Here is a 24,057-nt window from a genome sequence, read left to right as displayed (position 1 = left end):
TAAATTGTCATCATTTGAGTATAAAATAAATAAAAAGGAAATAATTTATTATACGAGTGACGTCGATCATCATCCGCGAACCTTTACACCGCGATCTAGAACAACTATCCACGCCATCTATCGGACGACAAACGAAACATTTGCACTTTCAGGCGAAACTGAAGAATCAGATCCATTCGCGGGCACAAGTTCTGAGTACATAGCTCGTAAGGAGGAGCAGATAGAGAAGCGCCGCAACCGCAAGGTGTCGGCCGCGCGCCAGCAGATAGACAGAGACAACGAGCTGTGGGAGAGGAACCGCATGCTCACCAGCGGAGTGGTGCACGCTGTGCATCTCAACAGCGATATGGACGAGGTCAGATAACTCAAGTTGAGTCAAGTAATGGAGAAATTAAGCAATGCCTCAACTTTCAACAAAGTCAACATCTAAATGTATCAATTTATTTATTTTTTGTTACTCAGTGAAAACGTAGCTTTATAATGGTGGAAAAAATTATTGAACTCGGTCCAGAAATATTTGAGTTATTACAATATATACAAAAATACAATTTTTTCCTCTTTATATGATCTAAGATTAATTTTTATAGAAACAAAAGCTAATACAGCTTTTGCCCGCGACTTCGTACGCGAATTAAAAAAAAAACACTAGTACTACAGTCTATGTTTATCACTGGTAATTAGCTTTTTAACTATAATAATTATTGAAATCGTCTCGGTAGTTTTTGGGTTTATTATTTATTAAAAAAAGGTCTCTACTTTAAAATATTAACATAGAGAAGCCATTCATTCAGAAATGTTGTCATATATTATTAATGTTTTTATTATTTTTTTAATTAATATTTATTTTGTATATATATTACAGGAAAGTGTGGATAGAGTACATCTGCTGGTACATAATATAGTGCCCCCGTTCCTTGACGGTAGGATTGTGTTCACAAAACAACCGGAGCCAGTTATTCCAGTAAGTAACTTTTACAATGTTACATATGACCTTCAATTTAAAACTTAAATTGTATAAACAGAAAAATATCACATATTTCTTGTATTAATGCTAGTATTGATTCGTCAGTGATTTCTTCTAACGGAGAACATAACTAAATACGATTTCATTATGTTTGAAGTCCTTATCGATTATTTTTTTCACTTTAATCGATGTTTTTAGTTCCTCACCTCACTAATATATTAAATTTGATAAATGTCAAATGTTAGCTGTTAAAATAGCAATACTTTAAATGTCTAAGAAAAATCTAGAATTAGTATTTTTAGCATAAATATGTGGTTCTTAGTTCTAAAATTAATACCAACTTTAAGGTAAAAGACCCGACATCAGATATGGCGATGAACGCACGGAAAGGTTCCGCTTTAGTTAAAGCGTTTAGAGAACAGAAGGAGAGGAAGAGAGCGCAGAAGAAACATTGGAAATTAGAAGGCACTAAAATAGGTGAGTACTTCTACTAGCTATAATAAAGTACAATCGGGGAATCTGTCGGTGTGCCTTAAAAATTTCGTTCATAAAATATATTTCAATTTTTTTATGGGTGAATGAAATATTAACATCGGTTTTGTTAAACTATTTGAAATTCAAATAATTTTGTGAAAATGTGTTTTTACAGGTAACATAATGGGCATACAAAAGGAGAAAGAAGAGATAGAAGACGGACCAACTAGACAGGCGTACAAGTATGCTGAACATATGGAAAAAGGTAACTGTAAATCTATCTATACTCTAGACTAATGAAAAAAAAAACACTACGTAGTTACGAAGGCTATATATTTTCAAGCTGTTAAATTTAGGGAGTAAATAATTTGTTAAAAACCAGCATGCGGGTAGGGAACAAAAACTACGAGCTGACAGCATGTAAAAACAAGGTTGTCATGGTAACTGTCCTTCGCTATCATTTGTGCATTTGAATTTTGACATTTGCAATTGAAAATTTGACAAATGTAAACAGTATAATAAAGTTTTTATAATTTGATGCGGGTGAAGCCGCCGGGGACAGGTCGTATTAAATGTGTTCCTTGTTGCAGAAGGTCAGGAGCCGGAGTCGAAGTCGGAGTTCGTGAAGAAGAAGACGCTGGGCGAGCAGCGGCGCTACCTGCCCGTGTTCGCGGTGCGCGAGGACCTCATGCAGGTCATCAGGGAGAACAGTGTCATCATCATTGTCGGTGAGTGCCATCTCATACCCTGCTAATGTTCTCTATGCAATCATACTAATATTATAAATACGAAAGTTTAGATGGATGGATGGACGTTTAGGTTTGAAACCTGAACTGATAAACGGATCTGGATTAAATTTGGCATAATCTTAGAACAAAGCCTGGAAGAACACTTAGGTTACTTGCTTTTGTTTATTTTTAATTCCACGTGGACGGAGTTTCGGGCGAAAGCTAGTTAAGTAGTCTGACAAGCGTGCGGGCCGGAGGCATAATGTTAGTTTTCTTCGTTTCTTCAACCCTTCTCGTAGTAAAAACAGGGGTTCGGTGAGTGAATTTAACGGAGCATAAAAAGCGTAGGCGAAATATCCTCATTTTGGTCTTCCTCTCCTCTGTTTTGTCTGCTTCTGTTCGGTGCCCTATACATAGTGGTCGCTTCACTATTTGTGTATTCCGATAGCCGTTTTTTCTTTTGTCATCTTCTATTTCAATACTAAATAAAGAAGAAAGATTTGTATTTCTCTATTTTTGTTAAAAAGCTACGTTATCACCGAGAAACATAGGCTACTTTTTTAATATATTTTATGTCCATAAGAAGGAAGTTTCTAGCAAGTGTTAGTATTGTTTGAATAAGAGAATATGTGTGTATGTGTGTGCACGTGTCAGGCGAGACGGGCAGCGGCAAGACGACGCAGCTGACGCAGTACCTGCACGAGGAGGGGTACGGCGCGCGCGGCGCCGTGGGCTGCACGCAGCCGCGCCGCGTCGCCGCCATGGCCGTCGCCAAGCGCGTCGCCGACGAGATGGGCTGCAAGCTCGGTAACGTCCGCCAACGAGGACCGATATAGCCTTCACTGGTACCTCATATGTTCCACTTCAGTAACGCATCAACGCATCTAAAGTCGGCTCGAAGGACCGATATAGCCTTCACTAGTACCTCATATGTTCCTCTTCAGTAACGCATCAACGCATCTGTAGTCGGCTCGAAGGACCGATATACGCTTCACTAATACAATCAGGGAATCTGACGGTGTTCCAATTAAAAAGATACAATCGTTTGAACGTTTTAAAAACACGACTAGTTACTTTGTATTAGTATATCTTCGTTTGCACTCACTGCTATCTAATTAGTTCGTTGTTAGAGGCGGAGTTTGTCTCGTAGCAATGAACAAGGTATTTTTTCCTTTAGTGGAACGCAGGGATTTCCGCGACTTCATAATCAGAGAGTCTGACATTGTTTCACCTTTGAAGATACATCTACACTAATATAATAAAGCGTAAACACACACTTCTTTGTTGCCTGAGATGTCAGCAATTACAGAATATTTTCGAATAACTCTATTTTTAATAAAAAGCCCTACACTTACGTCACGCTTTAGGCTATATATTTTCACGCCGTTAAACTTAGGGGCAAATAGTTTGGATAAAAACCATAATGTGGGAGAGAGACCATAAGTTGTTGCCAACATTAAAGCACGGTTGCCAGGGTTTGACATCATGTCGTGTCATTTTGACATTTGCAATTGATCATTTGACAAATGTGAACAATAAAATGAAATTTTTATAATTATTTGCGGATGAAGTCGCATGGGAACGGCTAGTTTTTTATAAATGTCTCGAAATAAAAAAAAGGTTTTTCAATGGTACGCGGATTTTTTCTACTATCCTGTCGCTAGCGTAACTCATTGCTACCTAATTGGTTATTTGTAACATACGGAGTTTGTCTCGTAAGAATTAAAACATTTTCCCTGTAAGTGGAACACCGCGGATTTTCGCTACTGTACATCCGACTTGAAGGACCAAACATGTATTTGTCTAAATGGCTATGTAAATTATATTTGAATTGCAAATTTTACAAGACAGCTTCAAACATTAATACGATTAATTACATATCAAAAGAACATACGTTATTTTCAAGTTCATATAGAAATGGTATTCTTAATTTAATTAAATAAAAAACCTAAAACAAAGTGTAAATATAAAATTATAACTTACCAAAGACTCTATAGGTACCATCGTAATTTCCTGTAAATTCCAGTTTAACACCAGAAAACCTATCCTCTCTCTGCAATGCTAAGCCTAGACTCCTATCAGGTGAGGAAGTGGGGTACGCGATCCGTTTCGAAGACTGCACCTCCCCGAAGACGGTGATCAAGTACATGACGGACGGCATCCTGCTGCGCGAGGGGCTGCGGGAGCCGGACCTAGACAACTACTGCGCCATCATCATGGACGAGGCTCACGAGCGATCCCTCTCCACTGACATGCTGTTCGGTCTGCTCAGAGAGGTCAGTCTACCTTTACTAATCTCTGATCACCCTGTTTATTGCAAGCTTTAGGCTGGTCTATTAAGCAATTGGCCAAAGTCAGTATGATAAGGTATTAGCCTATAGTTCGTCTACTAATGACCTAAGCTTTAGCCTATAAAAGATCTATTAGGCGATTAGGTTATAGCCGGTCTACTAAGCAATTATCTTGTAATTACCATTAAAAGACCAGCTACTAATGAACTAACCTGTAGGTCAGGATACAGCCTACAATAGTTCTATTAAGCGATTAGATTATGGCCGGTCTACTCAGCGATTATCCTGTAGCCGGTCTACTAATGAACTTGTCTGTAGCATTTAACAGGTCTTTTAAGCGATAAGGTTATAACCAGTATACTAATGAACTACCTTGTAGCCTATAGCCAGTCTATTAAGCGATTATCCTAAGCGGGTCTACTAATGAACTAGTCTGCAGCCTCTACCAGGTCTTTTCAGCGATTTGGCTATAGCCGGTCTACTAAGCGATTATATGTGTGTGTAAAAAATCTACTAAAGTATTTTCTTTAATTGTTTGGTAAAATGTGAAAAATACCAATAAAAATAAACTAAGCGATAAATTACTAAAATTTGTAGATAGATGTTCCACGAATTTCAATATTAACACAGTATTATGTTATTGCATAATCGGCAATTATAATAACATTGTTATGCGCTGATAATGGTTGGGAATTAACCATATCTAGAAAGCAGTATGAATGTCTTATAAAACATGCACTTTTCACGTATTACAATATGTTCTAGATATCTAGATAAAGATCTAGATCCTGCCCTTGTTTTGTAAGCCATAGACTTTATTACAGGTTTTATGGATTAAAAAACATTGTTATCGATTACGTAATCAATTTATTAATACAAAAAATGCTTCCATATAAATAGAACATTGAAATATTATACGTACTCTCACAACAATCGGAAATATCTCGTTTTCATTATAAATTAACAATACTCGACACACGATCTATGAAAAACTTGCATTTTAATCCATAGAAGTTTCTGGAATATGCGAGTTTCATAATCACATCTAAAATCACTCCTACATCAAAACAGTCTTATTAATCAGAAACAATGTTATAGATTTTTATTTCGATAGACTTTACATATCAACTAAACTATAAGATAAAAATTTATTCATATTTGTTAACAAGAATATCAAATTCACAGAATCATTAATTGTCTTATTAGATGTCAGGAATGTAATTTTCTATTCATAAAATTTTAATATAATCAAAATTAAAGCTCTAAAAAGAATTTAAATACAATCCAAATGTTCGATATCTTCTATGTAAAATTTTTTTATCCGTGATTGAGCGTAGAATCTAATGTACACTGAATTATGAGAAAAAAACGAAATGCAGTTCAATATTTAAAAGGAACAATTCAAAAACATCAATTATGGCAGTTTGGAGCCCATTTTTTAACAGAATCTATCGTAGAAACAATTTCAAACTCTTCAAAATCAGTATAAGTACTAGAATATCAAAAGTTAAAAGGACCAAGTTGCAATTTTCATTTCAATTCGAAAAAAAGGATAACAATCGATTTTGAACAAAATTAGAGCTTCTAAAACATTTTAAGTTGTAGTAAAATGACAAAACATTGAGAGCTGATACAGATTACATCACACGATGTTAACTCGGTCCTATCGGTAAAATCGATTTAAACCGATCCAATCACGCCCGGTGATGGAATAAAAAAAAACAATTTATACATTGTCTATGTTCCGGGGTGACCAGAAGCAGGCGTAGCACGAGCCAGCGGCGATGCCGCTGGATGGCAACACTCAGACAGACTTTGCCTTTGCCCTGGCGTTGCTTTGACTTACGAGCATTACGCCCATATTCATGCCAATGTTGCCCCATTTCAGCGACTCGCTTATCTGTAACAAAGAGGATTTAATGTTAAAGTTTTTGTTGTGTGCTGGCTGAAAACAAAAGTACGATTTTTTTATGTTTGAGCGGTTTGAACTTTTTACAAAATTAATAACAACTAAATTCCAAACTGCGAGGATTTTTTTTTATATTTAAGTAACACAAAGTTTACAAAATTCGCACACAAAAACGTTAATAAAATGATTTTTGTTTTGGCCGTGAATTTTTTGTTAAAATATCTTGTTGATTATATAGCTTTTTTACTAAAGGAGCAAGCATATCCGGATAAAACAACAAAAAAAAATGTATTGTGCAATTTACTATAGAATATTTATACTAATCAAAAGTAACCGTTATACTGTATTATTTCAAAAGTATACTGGAAAAATCCCAGGAGGTAAATAACAGATAAAAATTAAGAGAATTATTGCCATAATAGTTTTATAAATAAATTGTTTTATCGAAGAAGTTTATTAAAGAACTAGCTGTTCCCGTGCGACTTCATCCGCATGATATTAAGAAAATTTCTATTTTATTGTTTACATTTGTCAAATTATCAATAACAAATGTCTAAATGACATGACGTGACAAACCTTGACAATCTTGCTTCCTTGATGTTGCAACTTATGGTCTCTTTCCCACATTAGGGATTTTATCCAAAATATTTGCCCCCTAAGTTAAATGGCGTGAAAACATATAGCCTAAAGCGTGACGTAAGTGTAGGGCTTATTATTAATAAAAGAATTATTCAAAAATATGCTGTAATTGCTGACATCTCAGGCAACAAAGAAGTGTGTGTTTACGCTTTATTGTAATTGTATACATGAGTTTTAAACATTTTTAATACGTTATGTATCTAAGCGTACTGGACTCAATTAACCCAATTTATCTCTGACCTTGCGTCGGGGGTCAAAATGAAGTGTGAATTATTTATAGACGGACACGCTTCTTACAAGTGATAAGATAATTATGTTTATTAATAAACAATGAGTACAAAGTTTCTTAGGAATTGAATATCAATGTTATTGAAAGGACAATACGTATAGTTTAATAGTTATCTAAAAAATCAAACGCCAACAAAAACCATCCGCGAGAGTAAAGAATACGGAATTAAGAACGTTTTCCAAAATTGTTTTTAAAATGTATTAATAAAAAATAAAAAAAATAGGACAATAATGTCTGCACCGGTTAATTAAAATTACTAAAAACAATACGACACTTAAATATATTGAGAAGTTAATTTAAATAAATAACAACGGACCTTTAAAATACTTAAGAACTCCGCTTTTGTACAATAAGGTTAACAATATCGTATTAATTACATTTGCCGAATTTTTCTCACGATATTTGAGCAAGTTTCTTACAAAATATCTTTTATTTAACGACATTTTAAACTCAAACTGTACAAACACATTTAATATCAAGGTAACGACGAACTGGTTTTGATAAAAGTACTTACTGGTAGTCAACACTTTAGTAAAAAAAGTATTTTTTTTTGTTGAAGCCGTTTATGGATATATTTCGTATTTTGCATTCCGTTTCATAAAATTAAATGCTGTATTGTTTTTTACTTGCATGACCGTCGCTTAGGGGATAGACAGAACAAATCCTCTCATGATTTGGACATTTTAAAATAGATATAAAAGTTTACTTCGAATAATACCATACGTCCCACCTAAACCTAGCCTAGATCATCAAGTAATGCAAATAGACTCGACTAAATTTGCTGTCCGTAAGGTTATATAAATAACATTTTATTTACATAATCTTCGTCATCTATACATATTTCTAATTACAAATCATAAATGCAAAGAACGGCACAAGTTTTAAAACAGATTTCTCATATCAGTTAAGAATGAAATTCCGATGGTAAGCCTCAGTCACGTTTTGTAAGTGCCGTCTCGACACGTGAGTATAGAGTAGTTAGCAATAGAGAGACACACAATAGAATACACAGTAGGACAACATTAAACCTCTGAACTTGGGGTACTCGTTTTAAAAGAAAAACCTCACCGGTATTGTAAAGGTAGCCGGCAGATTGGGTCCATAGCGCCGCTACGACCATCAAAAGATGATGATCATAGGTGTTTTCGACGTCGTTAAGCTGATCTGTAACAAAATTTCTACGTTGTGCGATCTCTGTTTTTTTTCTACTCTTCAGTCCACCTGTCGTCCCATGCAATAACTCCCACGATGCCAGTAAGTGTCGACGTCCCCCAAAGTTCTCAGTTTGTAATGAACAAGCCCCACTTTCATACATTTTAACTCCATACAATAGCGGAAACGGTAACAAAAAGCTCGAAAAATAAGCAACTTTCGAAAATTACGAGTTTAAAAATCGAATGTTTACGTAACACTGTCATTACAAATTCATTGTTTTCTTAAATTACAATTTCTATACTGCCAGTATTCGTGTTTATATATATTTTTAAATACATTAGGCACGAATAGTAGAAATATATTAAGAAATGCTCTTGTAAAGACAGCTTCAATAAGGATGTGAACGACATGCAATAGTTTGAATAATGCAAACGTAAATTTTAAAACAGGAAACATGAAAATAATCGTGCATTTTTGAATCAAATAATCCGAAGAACGTTCTAGAAATTTAGTTGTCTTTACCTGTCTCATGCGAGCTTCTTGCGGCGTCTCCCCATAGCGGCACCAATGGACAAAGTGTAGGGTGTTGTGCCAATTCCTCTCGAATCTGGATTTAGTGGCCATGTCAAGCTGCAATCAGGAGAAGCTCCTTAGTGGTGGTTCCACTGTCACTTTCCAAAAAACGAAAGCCCCATGAGGCTATCTGAAATGAGAGGTTTCCAATTCGATCGTTGACCTACTGAGGGAAGGCTAAGAGTTTCAAAAGACGAAAGACCTATTACGCGATTACGAAACGCAGCACGATAAGAATGTCTATTCGAGGATTTGCAATTATGTTAATTTAAACAAAGATATTAGAATATTGGAATTGCAAAGTTTCAAAGACAGAATCTAATAAATAAATCAGAAAAACGTCCAGACAATAGTTATATGAAGCAATGCATTTGCATAATAATCGAGGTCGTCCGCTAAACCAATCGTTTATACTAAACAATTCAAAGGACTAGAATGTGCGCGGAAGAAAGAAATGTTTATCAAACAATGTAGTTTGCACTATTGGGGTATTGCAATCTAAAATCCGTTACGTTAACTGGTTATCGACATGTCTCGCTTTGTATGTTGAAATTATACAGCTATTTGTTTCTGGAAATTACGAAAGAATACGTAATGTATTTTGATATTGTAATACAGAATAATACATTTTTTAATATTTTGTTATACCCGCAAATACGTGTGTAAGGAATTTATGGTAAAGATCGATAAGAATTGGAAACTTTTCGCTATTTTTCTTTAAAATTACCTTTGCCCTTATGTCTTTTTCGCTATTAGGGGTCTCCTGTTTGTCGTCCACGTTGTTGATACGTATGACGGAGTCTTTCTTCCAGAAGGCACCCAGAGTGGTCTTAATCACACGTTTACGCACACCTTTCTGTTGCACCGTGTACACCTCTATCTGTTCCGGGTTCTTTGTTTTTTCTGTTAAATTAGAGAAACACATATTTCTATTTAGAGTACAACAAAAATAAATTATTTAATGTAAATAAAAATAAATAGGTTGCGATATTTTTAGTGAAATTTTCTTAGGCCGGGTCACGGCTGTTAGTAATCGGTTAGCTATTTATTGCTCTTAACTCATTAAAAGGCGCGAACGAGCACGCCGTCGCGTACGCCACATGAATAACATAATGTTATTCACATCGCAAACGACCGCAACAGCGTGCGAGCAAGCTCGAGCCGAAGTTATTTAGTTGTTCAGTGTTGCAGTACGCCCCCGCGTCAACGTACGTTATCGCACAGATACGATAAATTACGATGACTCAAGGCTACCTGCATAGGAATGTAGCTTTACCGCCACCAACACGTACCTTTACCCTTCTTCCACATTGCGATGGCGTACATGTGGTAGTCCGGAGTAATCGCGGAGTCCGGCGGCAGCGGGTCCTCCGCTCGCACCTCCAGCACGAAGCCAGTCTCGAGCACGGCGCATAGGATATTTTGTTCATCGTGCTTGAACCACTTGGTCTCCCGGAGCTTGTGAATAGCCACCGACGAGCCGAAGCGCGGCTTCTTCGGCGCGAACAGTGCCTGGGCCTGACTGCCGAAGCGAGACAAGAGCCCCTTCACCGTCGGCTGCGCCGCGAGGCTCTTCTCTGGCGGCTTTATCTGCTGGAAGCTCCGGCAAGTCACGAACCTCGCTTCCATTGAACCCTGCTCTCTTGAATTCTCAAAACGATCCCACCGCGTACACAAAGTAAAGGTTTTTAGGGGTGGTGGTAATACGTTTGTATACTCTCACTGTGTAGAAATCGCGTTAGAACACTTTCACAATTGATTGCGCGTGGCTTCTGAGTTGCGGGCACGTCCAACTATACTGCGGCACCGGTACATTAAACGGCGCGCGCGTGGCGCTCGGCGGTTTTATACGAGCGCGGGGGGGACGGGGAGGGCGGGACGCGCCGCCGCTCACGTCGCACCCTACTAGTGAAGAGCGGAATTATGTCGATATTTACAGTTTTAATCAACACCTCTAATTGAATGCCAACAATTGACATTAATTCCCATGCCCAAGGGATCATTGACTACTACAAACCATTGTTTACTCATAAAAAGATTTTAACAATTGTAATACATTCTGTGTGAAATGACACTATTAGAATTAAAAATAAGTCGGTCAATGAATTCACTTCAAACTTTCTGTATTGCAATTTAAATTTAACATCTCTTATTTGAGTAATGATATGAATGCTTGAGTGTTAGTTGAAACACTTTGACATATCGATAAAATAACAAACGATGTTGCCCTACACTACGAAATGCACTGAATCTGACCTCTCTCGCCACACCTCCTCAAGCTTCCCTCCCCCTGCCGCATGCCGCACGCTTCCCCCGCGCATCGCTGGCGCCAACCGGTCGTACTTTATATATTTTTTAATTTTGTAATAAAAACCCAACTTCACGAATGTTAATTACGAATTGAATAATACATTTTTTTGTTTAAAAAGTTCTTTCTAGAATTCTTGATGCATTTATCGATGTAATTTTGTGATAAACAAAATACCGGCCATGCTGCGTCCCTCCCCTACGAGCCTCACATTTGCATCTCGTTTTGTTTTTAAATATATTTTGTTTGACGCAAAGGGATGCGTAAAAACTTCGAATATGCTCGGGATTTACACATCCTGTTATACAGACTGTCTAGTTATCGTTTTAAATCAATAAACGTGAAGGGCAAGATAAAGGTCACGATATAAGTCGGTTGCGTTTATATTGTTTATTTGGAATTATTTTTGTTAGAATTTAGTCTCAAAAATGTAATTGAAATTATTGTTATAAGTCAGCCATTATTTTATGTTTTTTTTTAACTTGCATGACGAAATACTAAAGCTTTGGAACATAATACGAGAATTCAAATACCCAGCATTTTTAGTCTGAAAGTACTAAAATCTCGAAAAATGTTTGCTCTAATAATATGATAAAGCAATTCCCTGTCAAAGTTAATTTATTTAAAAAATCTGAAACCATAAATATAAAATTGATTAATAAAAGCTACTAATTTATGTATTTTGTTTTTTTTTACTATTTATTTCCGAATAGCGTTGCGTCGGAAGTTATGTTGTTGACCTCAAAACATTTCTGCGATGGCCTTCAGTAGACATGCTTTTGTCTTACAAGCGATGATGTGTGACTCGACGTACAGTCGCCGACACAAGTGTAACGAAACGGTAATTTTTATGCTAACAGTAGAATGCATTCCCGTTATCAAAACATTATCATTCTAAATATAAAAATATACATAACCAGAATTATAAAGCGTATTGCAGAAAAATATGGAAATAATTCCCTTTGTGCATTAGAAATTGTAATGTAGAAGCCGATTGAAACGCTCCCAGATCACTATTTTTATATTGGTTTGCTCCTTGCGTTTTCCTATCTTAAATTATTTTCCTTTTTAACATTTTTTTAATCGGATTAAAAAGGACACGTGCTTATTTTTTAATCTCTTTAATATTATCAATTCGATAAAGGTATAAGGTTTCCCAATTATTTTCTGTCCTTCATATATTTTTTTTTATCTTGGATTACAATTATTAGGATTAATGCATTATCATGCACTTCCTTGTTTTAAACCATGAAATAAGTTAATTTTTGGATTAACATTACAATAATATAAAAAAATTAAACATTTTATACTTTACTAGCTTTCGCCCGCGACTTCGTCCGCCCGGAATTAAAATAAACGAAAGTATATAGCCTATGTGTTATTCCATACTCTACGTATATGTAAAATTTCATCGAGATCCCTTCAGCAGTTTAGGCTACAAACTCTAACAAACATCCATCCATTTAACTTTCGCATTTATAATATTAGTATAATTGTAATAACATTTTCTTAAGATTAAAGAAAGTAAGTTTTCTTTGGAATGCGATCATGTTGATAAAGTTAAATTGATTTATTTTAAATCCGAGATTAATGTCTGAAATTTCGATAGCAGGTAGATACAAAACTCGCATACTTTAAAGATAACGAGACTGTCTTATCATGCTGAATTTCTTTACATATAAAATGTCTTTCTCTATATCTAATACCAGTCTTTTAGAGCGTCGGTGGCTCAGTGGTTTGAACACTTGACTTGTAATCTACAGGTCTTGGGTTCGAATCCCGCCATGTACCAATGTGATTTTCGATTTTTCGAATTTTCATATTTAAATAATTTACCCGACGTTCTTACGGTGAAGGAAAACATCGTGATGCAGCCTGCACATATTGGCGAAGAAATTCAGCCCGAGCCCCTCGGTGGGGACGACGAATACCAGTCTTATAGCAGGCTTAAATGGTTTCACTAACATTAATGTAAATTGTCTTCAATGTCAGCTGCGACATTTCTTTTCAATTTCATACATTGGTTCACACTAAAAAAATCAGCTTTGAGGATTTTTTTCACAGGATAAATCATACTTCATACTTAATATTATAAATGCGAAAGTTTAGATGGATGGATGTTTGTAAGAGTTTGTAGCCTAAACGGCTGAACGGATTTCGATAAAATTTGGCATAAATGTAGAGGATAGTCTGGAAGAACACATAGGTTACTTGCGTTTTCTTTTAATTCGGACGGAGTCGCGAGCGAAAGCTAGTCTTAATCTAAATCTAAAAGTCCAAGTTCATATCCTCGACAAGTGTTTTGTTTTTTGTTAATTCTAAGGCTAGCCGTATGCCGTATTTGTAATTGGATATTCTATTGGATACAGAATCGGCCACAGAAGTTGCCAAATACAAACTCGTTATCTTGTCAACTAATTCGTTCGATATGTCATTTTTAGTGTCTAAATTGTGCCTACAAATTACAAAGTACGTTTTCCGGTGACATTCATCGCTCTCAGTATAAAATTTCATTACTGCAACACATTATTCTAATTTCACGCCTTACTTTCCTTTCTATTACCCCTTTTCTTGATAAGTCATGGTGTATTTAAAGTGCTCTTGCTGTATGTTTACCCACTTTCTTTGCTGGCCGTTATTTCTTACACTTAAATGTCTGGTAGTCCAGATTTTCTAGTTTTGAAGTTTATTACAATAATGGCTGTTGTTTTTCGACATTGTGCAAAATTGTAAAATATGTCAACTCCTGTCGCGCACTTTTACATTCTGGATCAAAAAAATGCATTAATTACTTTGTTTTTGCTAACAAAATTGTTCATTGATAACTATGCAATCTAGTATTTCATTATAAAAATCGTTTTGTTACATAAAAAAAATATTAAAACTTATGATGTCGACTGTACATGAACATTTTGTTTTAAGTGTTTATCGGAAATTAAGAGTCGTTAAAAATTATGCATTATTAGCTTTCGTCCGCGACTCCGTCCGCGTGAAGTTCAAAAGAGACCAAAATTAGTAGCCTAAGTGTTCTTCCAGACTATCCTCAATGTCTATCCAAATTTAATCGAAATCCGTTCAGCCGTTTAGGCTACAAACTCTAACAAACATCCATCCATCCATCCATCTAAACTTTCGCATTTATAATATTAGTAAGATTAGTAAAATTAGTAAGATAAGATTAGTAAGATTATATTGCGATGAAAACTTCATATAAGTTTATTTTTGCTTTTAGTACATTTTGCCAAATGTGATTATTATGATATTTACACAAATTTGTTAATGGTGTTTACAAAAACAAAATTATAAAACAATTAACCAGTTTGTAAATGGAATTGAAAAAAAAATATATTGTTGTATAGTATACTAAAATGTGTAATGTATTTGAATTAATTTGTCACATTTTGCATATTAGTTATTTACTATACCCATATACGCTTTATATTAATATAGAAAAAATATAACGAATGTAATCTCAAGACAATCATCTGATAGTTGAAATTCAGCTTTGCTATATTTTGTTATACTTTCATGTAAATATCTGCGTCATAAAAAGCCGATTGCAGTTTTATCTTGCGATATAAAGATTAGCTCAAAAGCATGTATTCACTGTTTCGATCAATAACTTGTTTGACTTTTAAGCTGTGACATTATAGGACGAAAACTAGTGCGTTTACCCCAATAATGTATAATTTTATATTCTTTTAATTAGGAATGATCCATCAAGATTTATTAATATATTTTTCCCTCTACTACATTATGTTGAATCCTTGAGTTATAAAATCGGTATTGACATACGTTTACGTAAAGATCAATAGAAAGGAAGGTTGAATTACTATTTTTAAATCATAGTGTCGTGGGGAATCAAATGTAGCTACCGTCTTTAGTTTATTCCTTGCTTAAGTCTATTAATTGTATGAGAATTATTTTTTAAGAGCCACAAGAGCCAGTTACTAGTACATCGACCTGATCCCATTCTGAAAGTTCTGAATTAAATATCTATACTGCTTTTATCAACATAGCAATAAACTGATTGATTAATTAAAATAAAAGTATGTTAACCATATTTAAGAAAAATCTAGAACTTTGTCAATTGATTATTTTGTGAGAAATAGGCCATCTGTATTAAAAGAACATTAATCTTTGACACATTATCCTGGTTAAAGATGTCGTTTGGTGATCGTAGTTTAGAAGCAAAGCCACTACCAATGAACATCCGGGTTCTTTTTCTAGTCAATTGAAATACTTTTTATTTCCTATCAATAAAGTCTTGAATCAGAGATTTATCGCGATAGTCCATGACATATTTACCTACAAATAAATTCATCGAATTGATTTGTAACTGTCTACTCATTTCATACGGAAAATACATCGCAAACATTTCCCAATCTTGATCATAATTTGACTTCAGACACGTGTATAAGATACATTTTTATCTCTGTCCTTCCGAAAGAAAATAACAGAGATGTAACTATTTCTGTACATCTTTTAACAGTGGGTTCCCACGGATCCTGATTAAACTCAACTAGTTTATGAACATAACACTGCGTACAGTATGACATCCTATTAACATAGTAAACATTGTTGCCAACATGTTTTACATACTCCTAATGTTTTGTGCAACTTCAATTAGTCACGTAATAGCCTTGCAGGTTTTGTTTATTTTTAGACACGTACTAATGTCTGAGGTCTTAGTAATTATGATATCTGCATTTTATATCTCCAATTAAGTCAGTACAGCAGCAATCTTGTAAATTTAAATCATATACTTAAACATGAATAGAATTCGAAAAAAAAAACATTATTTGCTCATAGTAGACGTTACATAGCTCCACAAAGAGACTCCATAAAATGCAGATATCCCGCCCACGGACTACCCACGAAGTGACTGCAATTGTCTGGATTCATATTACGTAGTTGTTTTTATATGCATTTGGAATTCACATTCCCATTACGGTGAGACTGCAGCAAGTTATGAATCTTTTTATTTTCTGAACTGAAATATGCTGTTTTATGATTTTTATAATCTACTAGCTATTCGCGTACGACTTCATCCATGAAATTATAAATTTATTGTTTGCATTTGTTAAATTCTCAATTGCAAAAAAAATCTTGCTTCCTTCATGTTGGCAGCAACTTATGGTTTCTTTCCCACTTTAGTTTTTATCCAAAGTATTTACCCCCAAAGTTTAATGGCGTGAAAACATATAGCCTAAAGCGTGACGTAAGTGCACGGCTTTTTATTAAAAAAAAAATAACTATTAGAAAATATGCTGTAATTGCTGACATCTTAGACAACAAAAAAGTGTGTGTTTACGCTTTATTATAATAGTATAGAAGTATAGATTAGTATGTATGTAGCCTTAATTCTAATTACTAATCACTAAATCAAAATATTAAGAATTATATCAGATCTCAAGTATTCTACATCAGTGCCAAGTACTAATTAACAATTTTTACTGATGTTTTCAGTCATCGGTTCATTCTTCACAAATTGAGTTGTTCCTTTTAGTTCTTTTTTTAACATAAATAAACCAGCGCTTCACCACGACTCCAACTAACCTAAGTGAAGACACGGACGAAGGATAGAGCGCGCTAGCTCAATGTGTTCTTATACAAATGCTATTTTGTATTTTATTGAATGAACTGAATAACCAAAGGAAAAGCCTTGATAGCTATCAGTGAGATTACTCTGATCTCTAAGCGGGCTGTAAGGAAAGTTACCGGGCGACTTTGTGTCGGACCGGAGACCGACCATCAATCATACCTGATAAATGTGACACAGTAATTGAAGATAAGGATTTGTGAATTGCTTCAGCGGCGCACTACACATCCTTAGATGAATTTGTTTTTTCCTCTGCAATCTAGATGGTTATTCTATCTGTTTATTTGATATTTTTTCTTGGTATTAATGACTTGTTTATAAGTAACGTATCAACTCAGCTTTTACAGTAGAATTTGAAATGAATCATATAGTTTACCATGTATTTGTACTTTTTGCCGTCTATAGAAGACAGTAGAACTTAATGAACTCACTTGATAGTTAAATTGAAGGTTTGTTAGGTAGATTAGCTTCTATTTCACTTCTAAAGGCATCATAACCAAGAAGAAATGTCGATTTTTCTTTAGGGTTACCTAGACATACACTGGAAATATTCCTATTTTGTTTTGCTCAACCCTACGTCTGTTATCGTTAATGTGTATGTGTTAACAACATACACCGATGTATTATAAAATTGTAATCAGTTTCTTAATATAATACATATTTTGCTTTCGATTTCAATCCGACGTATTGTTTGACTGCGTTCTCTTATCTATCGTGTTCGCCTTTCACTTTGTACTCCTTCGTACCAAGCCCTTAATTTGTTTATTCATCGCTAAGTATTTGTTTACTTTATTCTAGGAAAATTACTTATGACACCACACTGTTTTCTTTACACGTTATCTTAAATGTAATAAGTGGAATGTTTGAAATATTTTTAGAACCTCCATTATAAGACATATTATTCTGTAGTCTTTTTAAAGAAGTAAGAACGTAAGTTTATGGAGCTTTTTTTATTTGCGTATTACACTACTTTATGACTTGAGTTTTAAAAAATTCCATAAACGTCAATTCGAACCTTAACAAACTGTTTTTTTTAATTATCTTATCTCGTAAAACAACTTGATATATGATAAGATTCTAACAGCATCTGTTAAGGAACTGATCTCGATAGATCATCTAATATGATATATCAGGTTACTTCAGGGCAACAAAGATGACGCAAGTATGTTGTAATGCAGATAAGATGATTGTAAGATGCATTTGTTATTCTGTCCCTTCTGCTCTTTGGTAAAATAGAGACAACGATATTTTTGAATAGGTTATAGAGGTACACGACAAGGTTTATTCAATGGAAACGAAAGTCTACTGCTAGGTATAGGCATTCTCAACGTGATGTATTCAGTTCTATCACAGCGGAGTTTTTGACTGATTACCAAAACTCCCTTAATTGAGGGATTTTGATGATTCTTACTTGGAGACTTCTCTTTGTTTGTTTGATCATTCCTTGAAATATTACTATTATTATATTTAATTAGTGTTTTGTTTTTAAACTTTGATAAATTATTTATATTAAGTAAATGAATTAAATTACTTCATACTTATTTTGTACGTCATGTTTGTTCCGAAATGCGTGTGAAACGTTAGCGATTAGCTTGTTTGAGGTGACCTAAAATAATTAATTCCGTCATCACAACGGTAGCACGTACTAATGAAGGTTAAATAGTTTTGATAATTACTTTTTTTAGTCTGTTAACGTTTATTTTCTTTATTTGGTAATGTTTGACATTTAATATTGATTTCGCTGTGTTTTGTATAGCCTCCAGGAAGTTAAACAAGAAGGGTGGAAATATAGATGCCAGTCAAATGGAACAGTAGCTTACATTCAAGTGTTTTAGCTACTAGCATGGATATTCCCGCCTTTAAATGTACTTTCTCACTAGATTAATAAGTAAGTGGTATGTTATAACATTTCGTAATAGAAATTGCTCGTATTTTCCTCTTGTTATCTTAATGTAATGTTTGTGTAATTAAGGAATCAAAGACGCGTATTCCTTATTGATTTCATAAGTTAATTATGACTCACTAAGATAACACTACATTTGCAATAGATTTGTAAATATTGTGTCCACTAAGATACTTTTATGACTTATACTTCATACTGAACAAGATAAAAGAAGCATAGACCTAAACACGCTTCTATTCATAAACATTTTATAATTTTTTTGTTTTGTAAAAATCTTCAAAGGTGACGTAGTATTTCGTACTGCGTACAAAATTCGTGAGCTCTGTCACGTAAGCCCTGCGAAGTTGTAGCCCTTTTGTTTGCTGTTCTAAAATGAATCTTAAAGAATGCTGAATGGTGTAATTTGGAATGCACTTACATTTGTATTGATTAGGGTTAGGAAGTAACTGCGTTGTGTATTTGAACGAAACATGTGATGGATTCTATGACAGTTTTAGCCTTCTAGTTAATCGATTGAATATATTATTTATCGAGGTCGGAGTAACTAAAGGTTTTTTACCACCTGTTTTCGGTTGTTACTGAAATATTTCATTTTACCGGGTTAGGGTTTGTACCTTGTGGGGAACCTTTACTTATTTTATAACAACGGAGATTGAATTTATTGCGACTTTCACAAGCTTTTCTATTAGTTATGTATTTTTGTATATGTTGGCACTTGTTTCATAATAGAGTGTTGAAACATTTAGTTTTATATTTATGTTTAAAAAAGAAAGACGTAATATCAATAGACAGGACATAACAAACAAAGCTATAGACTAAAAGAAGATATCGAGACCGGTCAATTGTCAAGTAAAGGTTATGATCGATTATACTTAAAATATTTAATCAAAATTTATCGTAATGTCCGCTCTATAACTGTTCTCATATTTGAATCTCTTTGTAAGCTAAAAATAGATACAGAAATGTCGATGTTTCTACTTTCATATAACAGAATTAATAAACGAATGCTTATCGATATTTTATACAAAGTAAAACGTAGCCGGTACTGCGGTACAATCTAACTAGGTCGCCTCGCTTTTGTTACTGTTCTCAATAATATTGTATACTTATATGACATATGAATAGATCCTTGTCTCCTTGTCACGTATGTCATCCTGGTGTAAAGTAATGCATCAAACCCACATTAATTTTAACTCAATCGATGTTTTTCAGACAAAATCTATATTTAACAAATGAAAATCTTTTATCTCTCCTTATCCCTGTGTGTCACATAAGGCGTGGAATAAAAACAAAGTAGGCAACCTATGTGTTTTTTTAAGATTATGTCCTACATTAGTACCATATTTCATCGAGATCCATTTACCAGTTTTGGCAACAAATTCCAACGAAAATCCATCCATCTAAACATTCGCATTCACGATATTAATAAGATTTATGGTCTCATTTGTTCTTTCAAATACTCTTACCCTACGAAAGCGACGGGCGATGATTTTGATTTGCAATCAATTTAGTGGAACAGTCAATGTATTACATAATAAATATGTAACTAATGTAACACAGAATTTATAAGGCTAATCAATTTTTTTATTTAGCGAGTTGTTACTAAGTCTCAATACAAAGTTTGCAAGAACGAGTTACGTGTTGTTTTATTTTTAAATTGCTTTTTGTTTAAGCACCTGTATAAATTTGGGACAGCTGAGTCAATCGTTTCTTTGGCTTCATATAGAAAATAAAACAATCGACAATCGCATAACCGTTTGGCGACAGTTTAGTCAAAGGTGTACGCCAGCTCTTAATGTGTTTGTTCCTTAAATTGTTTTCGTTTTTGAGGATTGTTCCTTAAATAATTATTGCCTACTTGTTTACTTCACGATTTACAAACGTTTAGCGCCGCTGACGCACCTCATTATCATAAGTAAATTGTAATTAGCTCACGTAATTACTTTACTTACGGCTTGATTTACTTTGACGCTAATTGGACTTACATTTTTTTAAAGTGTATTGAACTCTTTGTAAAAGTTCTCGTTTTTTGATAAGGCATTTTCATTGTTTCGTGCAAGGCCTTGAAAATAAGGTTTCATAAAATACCGTTGCTAACCGCATTGTTTCGTGTGGTTAAGGTATGTAAACGTATTTGTTTTACGTGGGTTTTTACAAGGAAAATGGTACTTAAATACCACTGTAACACGCGGGCAAATCAGAGTAGATTTTGACCTATTATTAACATAGTCATTTAGGTATATAGTAACGAATAAAACGTAAAATTTGGACGAATGTTTTATGCTTAGTTTAACTTGTATGTCACTAACGATGAATTCTGAAACGACGTACGATTCGTACGACGAATCTTTAATGATGCCACTTAAACTCCAAGTTTCTTTAAAACTTTGTTGTCTGTCAGATTGTAAATGGCGCTTACGAAACGAAGTGTTTAAGATTCGTTTCAGTATTGGGCCGTTAGTGGCCGTTAGTGGGTAGGGATCTTTCAGAAAGGTTGGTCATAAAGGTATAAACCCCTTTGATTTGATCTTCAACTTCCAAATGAAACTTTAGCTACTGTTCGTAGAATGGTCGATAAGTTTTCATGCTTATCGCGTATTGGCGTATGTTATGTAACTGAACGTAACACCGCCGCAGCCTTGATTGCGTATCGAATCTATTTTTATGCATCTATTCTGAGCGTAATTGCCTTCTTTAAATACTTACTATTGAACGATGTTACGTTCACTATTGTATTAACATGATAAACAAATTTAAAAATCGAACACTTTTTGTTTTTTTTTTGTACAAAGTTAAAGGCGAAATTGGCAAACCTACAATTTGGAATCTCGATTAGAAATAAAAACTTTAGTAATTTGATAAAAGACCTTTCCAGGGCGTTGTCAGGGTTGATCGTTCATACCAGTAAATAAAGTAACGAATTTGACCTTGAATTATAAAAAATGTTTATATTATTAAAGTTCAAATACCTCGTAATTAAAACGTAATATAATAAATTGCATTATAAAAAGTATGCATATCGCGTCTTCGTATTATTTTGCATACAATTAACTCGTAATTATATGTAATTTAATGAATAAAAGGTTTTAAATAAAAGAATATAACTACATGATCAATTTTACAATAATATTATTTATACAAAAATTTGCTAACAGTTTGCTATGTAAAGATTTACTAACAGAAACTATGCCATCAGACCAAAGCCTTATTTTAAACCACTTATCTATACTTCTATACTATTTAATAAAGCGTAAACAAACACTTCTTTGTTGCCTAAGATGTCAGCAATTACAGCATATGTTTAACTATACTTTTTTAATTAAAAAGCTATACACTTACGTCATGCTTTACGCTATATATTTTCACGACATTAAACTTGGGGGTAAATATAGACCCTAATGTGGGAAAGAGACCATAAGTTGCTGCCAACATCAAGAAAGCAAGATTCCAGAGGTTTGTCATGTCATGTCATTTTGACATTTGCTATTGACAATTTGACAAATTTAAACAATAAAATAATATCATAATTTTATGCGGATGAAGCCGCACGGTAACAGCTAGTAGTAAATATGTACGATAAAATCAAGTAAGCCGCCTTCGGTCAAGTCCTTGGGGATTGGGGTCTAAGATCGCAATCTAGATTGTGGCCTTGTTCTACTTGCGTTTGTTGAAGGACCAAGAAATCAGGTCGCTTATGTTGTGGGATAAATCCTGTTGCGTCGTTTGTGATATTTGTCGTAGGCAACATGTTAAATCAGACTTTTTATCAAATGACTAAAAGTGTAAAAATATTATAATGTTTTCTTTATATTGGTGAGCTAAGTAATATTTAACCTTCCTTTTGTATGCAGTCATATATTCAAACAATAATAACAACATTATAAACATCATTTTCAAATTTTGTTTGGGTGTTTGCCCTTCAAGTAAACACGTGTCTGATAAACAATTAAATTGAATTTGAACTCTATTGTGTACAGATTAGAATCAAAATTGCATTTCATTTATTTAGAGTTAAGAACGCGGAACGCAGTGTACTTACAAAATTTATCTGAACATAAATAAAGATATGACGATGACCGGTTTAAGTACAGCCTAAAAAATAAGGAAGTTTGAAATGTACAGATGTAATTGACATCAAAGCATATGGTACTGTCAAAATTGTACCAAATATATTAATCGTTATTTTTTCCTTGTTTAGTTTATTAATACTAGCTGTTCCCATGCGACTTCATCCGCATAAAATTATAAAAAAAATAATTTTATTGTTCACATTTGTCAAGTTATCAATTGCAAATGTCAAAATGACATGACATGATGTCAAACCATGGCAACCTTGCTTCCTTGATGTTGGCAACCACTTATGGTCTCTTTCCCACATTAGGGTTTTTATCCAAAATATTTACCCCTAAGTTTAACGGCGTGAAAATATATAGCCTAAAGCGTGACGTAAGTGTAGGGCTTTTTATTAAAAAAAAGAGTTATTCGAAAATAGGCTGTGATTGCTGACATCTTAGGCAACAAAGAAGTGCGTGTTTACGCTTTATTATATTGGTATAGATATAAAGTATTCAAAAGGCTGCTCTAGTCATTTAACTTGTAAACACAAAATGCTACATTGTAAGATATGATGGGAAGTGCCCGCTGTGTGCGGTATTCACATTTTCCCGCTAACATTCCACATTGTACTCACGTACTCAAGAATTTGCACTTTAAGTCATCTCATATGTTAGAGAAAATGTTTTAAACGATTAATTAAAAAAATGCCCTTTACAAAAATGCCTTGAAGTCAATTATTCAACGCGACATTTCGAACAAGAACTTTTGGGACTGTCATACGCTTCGAAGGGCAAGTTTGGGAAACATTAACGATTTGTGATTCTTTCAATGTATTTCTTTTAGATGTATGAAGCCGCAAAAAAATCCACAGTACGTAATAAACGTGTCAATTCGTTAAATTATTGATATCGATTTGATTGAGTTCTAACAATTCAGGTCACGTTTTAACGTTCAGTCGTTAATTTAACGTATGCGATAATTTTCCGTACACCCCGCTAGAGGATTCACACTTACGTTGAACGTTATTGCTCGTAAAATGTACAATAAAGACTTTATCGCATGCTAATAAAAGCTAAAAATACACTAAAAACAAAACAAAATGCACTAAAAACAAAACAAAATACACCAAAAACAAAATATTCTCAAAAAACAGTACACTAAAAAGT

At 34.1% G+C, this 24,057-nt stretch overlaps 2 protein-coding genes across 5 annotated transcripts in view; one reads left to right on the top strand and one right to left on the bottom strand.

The window, feature by feature from the left end:
• LOC106100276 (pre-mRNA-splicing factor ATP-dependent RNA helicase PRP16) overlaps window positions 1–24,057 on the top strand; it is a 55,339-nt gene that overhangs the window by 3,476 nt on the left and 27,806 nt on the right. Inside the window, exons 5-11 of one of the 2 annotated variants that reach the window (XM_013279084.1) lie at window positions 153–355; window positions 863–961; window positions 1,312–1,441; window positions 1,614–1,703; window positions 2,032–2,166; window positions 2,821–2,973; window positions 4,249–4,442. In XM_013279084.1, the coding sequence (XP_013134538.1) occupies window positions 153–355; window positions 863–961; window positions 1,312–1,441; window positions 1,614–1,703; window positions 2,032–2,166; window positions 2,821–2,973; window positions 4,249–4,442 (1,004 nt within the window). Of the gene's footprint in view, window positions 1–152; window positions 356–862; window positions 962–1,311; window positions 1,442–1,613; window positions 1,704–2,028; window positions 2,167–2,820; window positions 2,974–4,248; window positions 4,443–24,057 lie in introns of both variants that reach the window. The other variant, XM_013279083.1, reaches the window with a different exon arrangement.
• On the bottom strand, window positions 5,305–10,854 carry LOC106100277. Of its 3 annotated transcripts, XR_001225435.1 has the most exons (5): window positions 10,315–10,851; window positions 9,750–9,925; window positions 8,972–9,079; window positions 8,363–8,458; window positions 6,269–6,357 (listed from the first exon to the last, which is right to left on the bottom strand). XR_001225435.1 is itself a non-coding variant. In XM_013279085.1 (4 exons), the coding sequence occupies exons 1-4, from the start codon at window positions 10,649–10,651 to the stop codon at window positions 6,262–6,264; spliced, it is 717 nt and encodes a 238-aa protein (XP_013134539.1). In that variant the 5' UTR covers window positions 10,652–10,852; the 3' UTR covers window positions 5,305–6,261. The 3 variants fall into 3 exon arrangements, 2 of the variants coding, with proteins under 2 accessions (XP_013134539.1, XP_013134540.1); XM_013279085.1 differs by lacking the exon at window positions 8,363–8,458 and having other exon boundaries at window positions 5,305–6,357; window positions 10,315–10,852; XM_013279086.1 differs by lacking the exons at window positions 6,269–6,357; window positions 8,363–8,458 and having other exon boundaries at window positions 9,065–9,152; window positions 10,315–10,854.

The sequence above is a fragment of the Papilio polytes genome, unplaced genomic scaffold (assembly GCF_000836215.1).
Source record: "Papilio polytes unplaced genomic scaffold, Ppol_1.0 DF824058.1, whole genome shotgun sequence".
NCBI lineage: Eukaryota > Metazoa > Arthropoda > Insecta > Lepidoptera > Papilionidae > Papilio > Papilio polytes.
The sequence above is the reverse complement of the archived record's forward strand: the minus strand, read 5'-3'. Positions and strand labels throughout refer to the sequence as shown.